Source organism: Lotus japonicus, chromosome 1 (genome assembly GCF_012489685.1).
Source record: "Lotus japonicus ecotype B-129 chromosome 1, LjGifu_v1.2".
NCBI lineage: Eukaryota > Viridiplantae > Streptophyta > Magnoliopsida > Fabales > Fabaceae > Lotus > Lotus japonicus.
Window position 1 is genome coordinate 89,693,550 of NC_080041.1, and position 12,394 is coordinate 89,705,943.

Here is a 12,394-nt window from a genome sequence, read left to right on the forward strand (position 1 = left end):
ATCCTCTACAAGTGGATGGGTGTTTTTGCTTGGGGGAGGTGCCATCTCATGGGCTTCCAAGAAGCAAACATGTATAACTAGTTCTACAATGGAATTTGAATGTGTAGCATTAGCTGCTGCTGGTAAAGAAGCGGAATGGCTAAGAAACTTGGTATATGAGATTCCAATATGGCCTAAACCGATATCACCAATTTCTATCCGTTGTGATAGTGCTGCCACATTGGCTAAAGCTTATAGTCAAATATACAATGGAAAGTCTAGACACTTGGGTGTTAGACATAGTATGATTAGGGATTTAATCATGAATGGGGTGATATCCATTGAGTTTGTTCGGTCGCAACAAAACTTAGCTGATCACTTGACGAAGGGGTTAGCTAGAGACTTAGCGAAAAAGTCGGTAATTAGGATGGGATTAAAGTCCATCTAAATCTACTATCTATGGTATACCCAATTCCCTTCTAATATAACGTTAGAAGCAGAATTCAATGTGGAAAGATCAATTGTGTTTATCTTCCCAAGGTATGTGCTCAGACCTGCAAGTGATGGCTAGGTTGAAGTATATCTTCTTAATGGTTCTTTGAAAAATTGCAAATGCAGGTGCAAGATTAAAAGGATCACCTATGTGAGCATGAAGTTTTTCCGCTTCAAGAAGCTTGGACTTGGCTTCCTATATGCTTATTAATGGATAAGGACACATGGCTTGTAAAGTGTCAAGTATGAATAGTAGAGTGTTATAGAAACATATGTGTACGATATCTTCAGATATTCAAATGGGTTGACGGGTTCAATCGTTATGACACCCCGATTCTCGAGTATTTGAAATGTGTATTTGTATTAAGATGAAAATTCAATCGCAATACATTTTCATTTATGCATTTGTTTGATTGTTATATCTGTGTGTTATACACTTGTATATATTATTATATATACTGAGTAGATCAAGGATTACACTAAAATGGGGGGGATTTGTTGGTGATTTTAGTATCATCAATGGATTTTAGTAGTAATGTGATTTATTGTAGGCCGATGCGATTATGCGTTAAGCTCGGACACGAGTTAGGGTAGTGCGGAGTGCACGCTTGTTGAGTCAACGTATAATTGACTGCGATTAGATTGCGGGGTTCCAAGGGGCGGAGCCCCTGGCTGGGGTCCCGCTGAAACAAACTCCTTTATAAGGAGTCATTTGGCCTCAGTTTTGAATACAGAAAACAGAAACCAAAATTTCTCTCTACATTCCTGATCTGTTCTCTATTGCCAGAAGCAGATTGTTCTTCAAGGAAAGGCTTGAATGGATCACCCACCAACAGAACAATGGCAAACCAGTTGCCATGAACAATTTGGCTGATCAAACCCAGGATGAAGTTGTTTCTTTACTCTTTTGTAAAAATTGCGATTCTGAATCCGACACCGAACAAGACCACACTCAAGAGCCTCACGCTGAAAAAGAAAAAGGCTATCTTAGTGAGGACGCATCGGAGGATGATGCCTTCGGCTGAATCCCACACGCTGATCAAACCTCAGGATCAAATGGATCACCTTTTTAAGGATTGACATAACCTAAAATCAATCTTGGGAGCTTGTTTTCTCTCTTATGTTACTGTGTTACAAGTAGTCCTTGTTTGACTTTTCTGGAACAAGTTAAGTGATATTTTAATTTTCAATTTCAAGTGATTTCCCTTGATTCAGTTTACATGTTGTGAGACTGTATACTGGGAGATTGTTTATTGTGTTCAGTAGCTATGTTCTGCAAGCTCCTACTTATTCTTAAGCTTGCTTTTAAAAACATGCTGCAACATACGATGCTATCAAGTATCTACTATTACTATCAATTTCTTACTGTCCCAATCAAACCTTAGTCAGTAGTATGATTTGAGCTCTAACTAGATGTAACCCTTGACTCATTTGGTGTTTATTAATTGGAAGCAGATTGAACACAATCGCAGGTGCTATTTTAGTTTTAAATTATATATACCGGATTAGATTCACCTCTTTATTATCAGTAACTGCATAAAAATGTGTCTTGAATTATTTCTCACCTTGCTCTTATTTCCTTAGCCTATGGTCCTGTTTGATCAGGGTGCGCAACCATCCCTTCTCATATTCAGCATCCTACCTTTCTTCTTTGAATTAAAGTATTGATCATGGTTTTATTTCAAGTTGTCACTACTATACTCTCATTGACTTCTAAATTCTTAAGATTATAATTTTGCACTGCAGTATATTTTATTATTATGGACTGTTCTTTGCGGCTTTTTGTGTATCCTTGTCTTAAAAGGATCTATGTGATGTGTTGATGCAGGCTGTTGCTCCATTTTTTTCGCTGGTAGCTCCTAAGTTCCAATTCAAAGGAGCAAACAAACGGGGCATTCCAGTTTCGAGGGATCCTGCAGCATTGCTGGCGAAGTACTCTGATCCTCTGGTCTACACAGGGCCTATAAGGGTCCGAACTGGCCATGAAATACTTCGGATATCATCGTACTTAATGCGAAACTTTAAGTCTGTGACGGTGCCGTTCTTTGTTCTGCATGGAACTGCTGATAAGGTAACTGATCCGCTGGCCTCACAGGATCTGTACAACAAGGCAGCTTCAGAGTTCAAAGACATAAAGCTCTATGATGGCTTCTTGCACGATCTTCTGTTTGAGCCTGAGCGCGAAAAGATTGCTTTGGACATTATCAACTGGATGGAGAAGAGATTATTTACTATTTGAATTGTCAAATGGTTGGGGGTGCTAATAGAAAAGGCAAGAGAAAAAAAAGAGAAAGATTAAAGGTTCCAAACTCTGCTAAGTGTAGAAAATTGAAGTCGCCCGGAAAGGAGTGGCGGAAGCAGATAGGTTCTTCATCTTTTGTTTTAGGCGTTTGGGGATTGTTTTGCCATCGAAAAACTTGTAAATTTATTAGACTTAAATTTCAGTAGTTTTTTTAAGTCTCTGTAGAATGCAGAATTCCTTCAACTAGAACTCTTATTCTATTTATTTGTTTAGAGAAATAAAATGTTGCTACTATTTATCTGTTTATATAGCAGTTTAAGATAATATTGTGATAATCTACTTATGTATGCAGCTGAGAAGTCCTCTAATTCTAATAGAGGTGAGGCCATACAAGTTCTGCAATCTGCACTCCAATTGATTTCAACCTGTAAAATGATAGAACTGCTAAAATGTACATTTTTCAAATAATTAAGGTTATTGTAACAATCTTAGAAATTCAAAAGTGACTAAAACCAAGAAGAAAATTAGGTTTCTAGTGTTATACAACGTTTTGAAGAAATTATATACGCTGGTGCTTTAAATGTTTTAAGAAAGAAATAAGTATGATTATATAATTGAGAACTTACATGTAAAATTTTTTATTAGTAAATAATATGAGTGGGAGTACATATGAAAATGAGAATATTTGCTCTATCGATGTTTATTTATTTGAGTGATTAACTGATCCAAACTAAACTTATGAGTTATATAGCAAAACATGAAGATGAGTTCAATCCGTAACTGTCGAAGGTTAACGTCGGCCAGGCGTACGCTAACTTGTGGACATATGAGGTGAGTTCGATCCATAACCGACGCTATAGTCAGTGAAATTAGTGTTGACCATATGAATCGCCACTAATTGACGATGGGCAGGCACTAAGTTGACCGATGATTTGAGCATCGGCCGAGGCCGATGCTGATTGATGGTAAGCTGACGTTAAGTAGGTCGGCCTATCGTTAAGTGGAATATAATTTTTAATTGATGTTTTGGGTAACCGACTGTAGGATCTGGGGTAAAGGTAATTTTTTAATCTAAAATAAGTCTTTCTTATGGTGAGTGATGAGTCCCGGAATAAATCTTAGATGATGGGAAATAAGACTTTCTTTATTAACTGAAAAAACATGAGCATCGATCCTAGGAATTTTTTCACATGGAGAAATCCTAGGTTTACATATATCAATCAATTTGATATGAAATTCAAATTGCAACAGCTCAATGCTGAGATTCAGATCTATTTTGAGGTACCAACTGTTGGAAAATAACACAGCTGAAGAAAAATTAAACACAATCACAACACAAGAAAATTACGTGGAAACTCCAAAACCGGAGAAAAAACCACGAACGTTGTCTAAACCAACAATCAGAGAAATATCACTATGTGAAAATTGTTACAACACATAGACTTCTGTTACTCTCACCCCAATGCCCCAGTACAACCACACTCTCACAAAGCAAATATTAAACTCAGTCAGATATAAGTTTAAAGTGCTACTGAGTACTGACTGATGCATCTAAAAACAAAGAACCTAGGTCCAATATATAGCCTTGGTCTTCCCCTTGCTTCACCACACTAAGCGATGTGGGACTTCTCCAATAGCTAATTTTTAATCTCCTTCTTTATTTTAGAAACTTGGCAATGTGGGATTTGACAATCAACCCCAACACCAACAATGCTTTATAGTGAGCTTTGCACATGGCAAAAAGTGGCTCTTTGGGAGGCAGGCACTCTTTGACGACTGGGTGGTTGAGAATTTCTTGACTCCATATGTAGAGCTTGGGAAAATTTTCAGCTGTGAACAACTGCAATCCTATTACTTCTTGGATCACAGGGATCCAAAAAGCTATGAACACCGCAGAATGTCCACAAACCCAAACTCATCTCCCCCCAAGAACTTATGGTCCTTCACCTCATTCTCAAGAAATTGCAGAGCCTTGGAGGATTCTTCAATATTCTTCTCACGTTCTTTCTCATCCGTGGTAAAAACAGATTTCCATGCTGTAGGGACAACCTGAAATATAAATTATATACCAAATGTTGAGAATTTCTTGACTCCATATGTTTTAGATACTTAAATGATTCTCTAGGCTTTGGCATTCGATTCCAGGAAGTAGAAGATAGCATTTTGAGCCCTGTTTGGAAAAGCTTATTTAAGCTTATCTTATAATAAGTTGTTTATGACCATATACTTATAATTAAAATCTCTCATTCGATTAAAGCTTAAAACACATAGCAAATTAAAAGTCCATCACTGTCAGCAATATGAAACAACATTTGATACCAATTCATGTCCAACTAATCAATATGAAGATCTGTCGAAGTGTTATTAAAAGAAACAAAAGAAAGAGACCAAACCATAAGTTTGTAACCCTTTTTAGATTCTTATTCAAACATGCCCTTAGTTGTGGTATGAACTATTCCCAAGATGAGCCTCACCAGAGGCGGAGCTTATAAGTGACCGGGAGGAGCTTCAGCTCCCCCAGTCTCCAAGTCATATTTGAGTACTAGTAGTAATATATGACATATAATATTACGTGTGTAAAAGGAGTGTGGCCAGACATATCAGACAAAAATGTGAAGCTTAATAATGTGAAGCTTAATAATCCAGTTTTTGGTCCCCAACCTTTGTCATAAATATGGCTTTAGTCCCTCGCCGGCGTAAAGGTGGGGGTTAGTCCCCAGTTTTTGGCAAAATGATTGGTTTTGGTCCTTCCGGCCGGTTGGGTCAACGCCGGAGCTCCTCCAGCTGATGTGGCCCTTGCCACGTCAATTAATGAGCTTAGGTGGCTTTTCTTTTTCTTTTTCATTTAAATTCTATAAAAAAAACCATAATTAAACCCTTTAATTCCTTTTTCCTAATTAATCCTTCATCTAATTATTAATTACAAATCTCTTCATCAAATCAAAAACCCAGATTTTGCTCTTCATCATCCATCTTCATATTAATCACAAAGGTACATAAAGGGTCATTCATCAAACCCAGAAAAATTAGCAAAAAATACTATGTTTGAATGTGGTTTCACCATCTTCCTCTGCCACTTTCAGCAGACTCATCCACCAATTTTCCAGAGAAGCCAAGGAGATAAATCTAGAACATTAGAGTAGAATGAAAAAGCCAGAAAAGCCAAGGAGCACAAGCACACGCAGATAAACCAACCTTCCACTCCTTATTCATTTCCTTTATTATTATAATTATTTCCATTTATTCAAAACATTCCAACAAATACCACCCACCAAATATGTGACCACGATGACTGGGTCAACCTCGCCATGGCCGACGATTCCACCGCCGCCGGCCTCCTCCTCCGCCTCCAAATTGGTAAACAAGATCTGATAAGGTTCGAACCTTCACAATCTCATCTCTTCTTCTTTCTGATGCATTCGGTTTCTAAAACCCATAACCCCAACCCACCGCTACCATACCCACATGGTAGATCTGAAGATTTTGGTTCTTCGGTTAGATGTTATCTTCTTCACCCAGTTCAACCTCCTCTTCTTCGATCTCCTCATCCCTCCTCCTCCACCGGATCAATCACATTGCCGCTGTTAACTGCCACGACCTCCACCGCGACACCGTCCTCATAAGGACCCCGGCCATCGTCCGCGACATGGTGGCGCGCTACCACACCCACGTCGTCTCCCCGAACCAGTGCAGAAAAAAGAACACAAACTTAGAAATCTTACACTAGCTATGGCAGATCGAAACCCAGGGCGAGAGGGGGGAGGTTGAACGAAGAGGGGGAGGGGGAAATCAAGTCTGGTGTTAGTGGGCATTTGATGGGGGTAGATCTGGGTGTGGGCTGATGAGAAAAAAAGGAGATTGATGATGATGGTGTTTTTCTTTTGAACTGCTGATGGTGATGAAGATGATCATTAATTGCTATAATAATTAAATTATTAATTATAAATAAGCTTTAGAATTTAAATGAAAAAGAAAAAGAAAAGCCACATAAGCTCATTAATTGACGTGGTAAGGGCCACATCAGCTGGCGGAGCTCCGGCGTTGACCCACCCATCCGGAAGGACCAAAACCAATCATTTTGCCAAAAACTGGGGACCAACCCCCACCTTTACGCCGGCGAGGGACTAAAGCCATATTTATGACAAAGGTTGGGGACCAAAAACTGGATTAAGCCTAATGATAAACATTAGAAAGAAATGTAACTTTTGCCCAAATTTTAAGCTTCCTACATAAGCCTCTCATTTCTTTCTCCCGTAACTTTTTGTCTTCCATCTAGTTCTAGTGGGTTTTTCCAACTTTGCTTCCAAACTTTCACCCTCTTGTGTGAAAACTTCATATTTCTAATTCTAACTCAACATTTTTATCTTAATTTTCTTTTGTTTTCCTTGCTCGAACGTCATTCTTTGTGTGCAGCTCTCAAACTCAAAGCTTTTTTTAACCCCATTTTTATGGGGATCAACTCATAGCTATAGAGGTAATTTCTTGTATATTGTTCTTGCATGTGGGTTTAATTAGCTTGTTGTTTAAAGTCTTATTTTAGCTCCTCCTAATATTTTGCTCAAGCTCCGCCACTGAGCCTCACAAAAATGGATCAGATTACATGCCCTTGAATTTTATACAGAGAAGATTAAAAATATTCTTCTTCTACCACTGAAAGTTAGCTACAGTAATATGTTCCAACATTTTTAAAATGTATATATGTTTGTTTTCAACAAATGGATCTTTCTTCACAAACAAACTGTGGATATCAATGAATCAATTGAGAGCATAATGAAAGCCAAAAACGCATAATTAAGGTTTCTTAGTACAGCTCCTAAGTCCTAACAACACAGTTTTAGAATTTCATTGCAGAGGACCTCCTATCCCTCCACCAAAATCACAATAGGCATAAAATCACCCATTTCCTAGTTCCATATTCGAGTGAGCCTAAACCTATTCTTGTCATCTAAGAATTGTAATCAATGATAGGTTTTGTGTCATTATATTGCCATTGTTAAAATGTTAAAATAAAATGTTCCTCCCCATTTAAATTGAAACATGTAATTTAATTCTAGATAATCATAGACTGTGTGTATGTTAACCCTTACTTAAATTGTTCGTGTAAATTGTTCGTCCCCGTGAATTTTTTTAACATATAACGTGAGGTATACGAAAGTATAGTATGCAAGAATTGAATATGTGAGTTGATATAAATAAATGTTCTAACAATTAAAAAAAGTTGTCACACAAATAGTTTGATATACCATTAATCCAAAATATAATGAGAATGTAGAAAAAAACTCCGATTACAAATAAATTAACCGAGCTATTATTTGTAGAGATTAAATTGCAAATGAAACATTTGTTCCAATAATTTGAAATCAATTGATTAATTGAAATAAAACCTCCATTGGGCTTGTAATCCTTCATATAAATTAACTGGGTCTTCACTCCTTGTAGTCAAGATCCTAATGGACTCCCCATGGCTTCCTTTCTTCTCCATGGATCTCTATGAAGGATTTCAGCTTCAGTGTGTGCCAATTTTTCATTGATCACTTCACCAACATACGTGAATGATGCCACCAGCCCCACTAACTGCTGCTCAAAAGTCAAAATCAATAACAAAAACTCAGATCATAAGTACCATAACATTTCATATACTTATAATTAAAAAATCTCTCATTAGATTAAAGCTTAAAATGCATAGCAGATTAAAAGTCCATCACTATCAACAATATGAAACAACATTTGATACCAATTCATTTCCAACTAATCAAATATTAAGATCTGTCAAAGTGCTATTAAAAGAAACCAAAGTAAGAGATCAAACCATAATTTTGTAACCCTTTTGAGATTCTTATTCAAATATGCCCTTAGTTGTGATATGAACTATTTCCTAGATGAGCCTCACAAAAATAGATCAAATTACATGCCCTTGAATTTATTCTTCTTCTACCACTGAAAGTTAGTACAGTAATATGTTCCAACATTTTATTTAATAGGCTGGGTATGAAAGCTATAAAAAAAAATAGATGAAGGAAAAGTCAAGCCTAATAAAGTCTAGCCAAAACTTCCACTGCAGATTACTTTGCCATCTAACAGCCTCATCATGACCTCATGATATATGCAGCTGTTTGAGCTAGTAAACTGAACATGGACTTCTAGCAAATTGATTTTTCTGAATTACAGTAAGTTTCGTGACAATCCATCTCATGATCAATTATTCCTTAACTTAACTTGATATTAAGAATTAAGTCTAAATACCCATCAAAAAAAAAAGAATTAAGTCTAAATACTATTCTTGTACATCATTTCCACACATTGTCCTAGTAAAAGGAACCTATTTAAAATGTATATATGTTTGTTTTCAAATAATAAATGGATCATTCTTCACAAATTGTGGGTAGTAATGAATGAATGAATTGAGAGCATAACGAAAGCCACAACCATAATTAAGGTTTCTTAGTACAGCTTCCAACAACTCAGTTTTAGAATTTCATTGCAGAGGATCTCCTATCCCTCCACCAAAATCACAATAGGCATAAAATCACCCATTTTCCTACTTCCATTTTCGAGTGAGGCTAATCCTATTCTTGTCATCTTAGAATTGTAATCAATGATAGGTTTTGTGTCATTATATTGCCATGGTTGTTACCCATATGAAACTATTAGTCTTTCCATCTTGGAAAAGGAGTTCACTACATCCAGCATAGTAAGGTTCCTCAAAGTTAGAATCCAAACCAAAACAGCAACTATTAGAGTCTTTGTGGTTAGGAGTGTTAGTCCAAAGTTGCCTCTAAAAGCCATTAAAAAACTCCCTACTACATGGATGAATCTCCAGATATTTAACGACTAGAACTATAACTCCACAAACATTACAACTATAATAGAAGGCATATTAAAAGGGAAATAAATGTGTTTCTAACAAATTGAAAGTGAAAGTTGAGGAGCTTACTTACAAATCGAAGCTCTTGTGGAGATTTCAGTCGCTAACATCAGGGAGTGAAAGCATTGACTCTGTATATATGGGCACTGATGCAACTAGTAAACCACAATGGTTCGGATACTCTAGTTGTTCTTCTTGTTCTACTCCTTCACCACTATACTTTTTCACTTTTGATCCAGAATATAAAACAATATCACCACCTTTTGTAGAGCATATTGGGAAGGGATATATCTCCGTAGATAGAACAAGAGTCTTGGTCCAAGATGTCTGTACTTTGTATTTCTTCATAACCCATATTTCACATGTACCATCTCTCTGCATAATTGATAGACTTAAAAATCTTCCATGCACCCACAAATTAAACCAAGGGAAAAGAAGACCATGAGGCATGGGTATCTCTAAGAGTCTCTTTTCCATTAAATCAAAGGCAATAATAAACATGGTCGTAACACCATCGACCCAGTTACTAACCGCCCAGTGAATAGCCTCGTTAAAGAGCAACCCAGTACAAGTGTCAATAGTGGTCAAGGGAGGCAAATCAACACCCTCAGTATATTTCCACATATTAGCTCTCAATGAGAAAAACTGCACATCTGGTAAATGAGTAGGTTGGTTACCGTCCGCCACGGGCACTCGAACCACCAAGTAGTCATCTGTCGAGGAATCGTAACCAAATCCAAATAGATGATTAAAAACATTGGTGTCAACAACAGGAGATGAAGGTATTGGTTTGTGGACATGTGTGGATGGATTCCACAGGTAGAGACTATCATTCCACGGGTGCTGATGACTAATATTAATAATCCAGGTGATTAGCAGAAAGCCTCTACACGAACCTTCAATCGAAATACGGTTACCGTGTTTAGACGATAAATCATGATAATTAGACAAAAAGTGACAATTGATTGGTTGAGAAACACGATGAGATTGAAGCGGTCCCTCTAAGTCAATGGTTCGAATGGCATGAGAGTCAGCGAAAAGGAGTGAAGGAGCAGCACGTTGAAAATGTAATGATGCAAAGAGGGGATCGGATATGAGAGATCTCCATAACTTGCACACAGCCTTGAATCGTACAATAGACTTCACCGGTAACCTCAAAAGGATTTCAATTATCAAATCTCGATCCATGTCAATATGCAGTGTTTGAATCTGAATCTGAATTGAATTGAATTCACAAAGTGAGATTGATAGATAGATACAGTAGCAATAGCAATTGTTGTTTGGGTTTAGGGTTTACAAATTACAACTGTGATCGATCAAATGATTTACCTCGATGGTAGACACAGACGCGGCTTCCGGCGGACTCGCACCGTCAGAGGACATGGATGAACGGACAGAGTAAGGCGGCGCGTCGCTAACTGAGAGGCAGGCACGGGCTGAACTCGGGGAGGCCATCGGAGGGGCAAGCGTGGGTCTGCACGACCGAAGGAAAGGCGGCGCGTCGCTAACTGAGAGGCAGGCACGGGCTTAATTGGAGGAGTTTTCCTTCATCTAGTTGTATAATCTTCCAAGCCCAAGAGTTTTCCATTTTCGGATCTTCTTAAACTGAATTTACATGTGTGGGTTGGGCATTAGTTTTAACACCCCCTTAATTATTCTCCCACCCTCCTTTATGCACCAAAATATCTAAAATACCCTTTAAAATTTAATTTCATTCCAAACATATCCCTTTTCCTATCTTATCACTACCATCATTTTTGTTTATCACACCACCCTTTACTTTTACTCTCATCTCATAGTTTTCTTCGTTGTCACTTTTCACACTTAAGATATGTGAAAACATTTCATACATTGTAAGTGTGAACCGATGTATGTTCGTTCTTTCTTCACCTTCCTCCTTTCGTTTTAAGTATTTCACACTCAGTGAGTGGAAAACATTTTCACATTCTTAACAGTTGGTTCCTTCACACTCTTGAGGGTGAAATTTGAAAATATTTCACACTCTTGAGTGTGAAATGAAAATATAAAAAAATTAATTTTTTTTAAAAATAAAATTATTAACAGTTCAATAACTCACACTCTTGAGTGTAAAATTTGAAAATGTTTCACACATTTGAGTGTGAAATTTAATTATTAAAAACTAAATATTTAAAATTTAAAATAAAATTATTAACACTTGGTTCTTTCACACTCTTGAGTGTGAAATTTGAAAAGATTTCAAATGAAAATTATAAAAAAACAAAAAAAAAATTAAAAAATTATTAACATTTCAATAACTCACACTATTGAGTGTGAAATTTGAAAATGTTTCACACACTTGAGTGTGAAATCTAATTCTAAAGAAACGAAAAATTTAAAATTGAAAATAAAGTCCATTCACACTACTGATCTTGAGTGCGAAACTGAATTGTGTTTCACACCCTTGAGTGTGAAACACAATTGTGCGAATTGAGTATCTTTATTCTCTCTTCACCTTCTTCCTTTCGTTTTAAGCGTTTCACACTTAGTGAGTGTGAAAATGTTTCACACTTAGTATGTGTGAAAATACTATCACACTTTGACTATCTCTTTATAAGAGAGAGTATTAAGGGAATTTAGAAAATAAAAGAGGGTGTAAGATTAATAAGGGGGTGTTAAAAGTTAAAACTAATGCCTGTGTGGGTTTAGGCCATGGGCCTTTTAACAAACTTCTTCGACAAAAAAAAAATGAATTTACATGAAATGAGGCTTTAAATGAAAATATAAAAAAATTAATTTTTTTTAAAAATAAAATTATTAACAGTTCAATAACTCACACTCTTGAGTGTGAAATTTGA

General features: G+C 36.7%; 2 protein-coding genes across 5 annotated transcripts; one reads left to right on the plus strand and one right to left on the minus strand.

Moving 5' to 3' along the window:
• Positions 1-2,273: 2,273 nt before the first annotated feature.
• On the plus strand, positions 2,274-3,019 carry LOC130727623 (caffeoylshikimate esterase-like). Its single transcript, XM_057578817.1, has one exon. It carries the CDS (start codon positions 2,294-2,296, stop codon positions 2,708-2,710), a length of 417 nt encoding a protein of 138 aa, XP_057434800.1. The 5' UTR covers positions 2,274-2,293; the 3' UTR covers positions 2,711-3,019.
• A 4,912-nt stretch (positions 3,020-7,931) lies between these two features.
• Positions 7,932-11,193, minus strand: LOC130727612 (F-box/kelch-repeat protein At3g23880-like). Of its 4 annotated transcripts, none has more exons than XM_057578798.1 (3): positions 10,908-11,193; positions 9,652-10,793; positions 7,932-8,287 (listed from the first exon to the last, which is right to left on the minus strand). In XM_057578798.1, the coding sequence occupies exons 1-2, from the start codon at positions 11,031-11,033 to the stop codon at positions 9,675-9,677; spliced, it is 1,245 nt and encodes a 414-aa protein (XP_057434781.1). In that variant the 5' UTR covers positions 11,034-11,193; the 3' UTR covers positions 7,932-8,287; positions 9,652-9,674. The 4 variants fall into 4 exon arrangements, with proteins under 4 accessions (XP_057434781.1, XP_057434779.1, XP_057434780.1 ...); XM_057578796.1 differs by having other exon boundaries at positions 7,932-8,290; XM_057578797.1 differs by having other exon boundaries at positions 9,648-10,793.
• Positions 11,194-12,394: the final 1,201 nt, after the last annotated feature.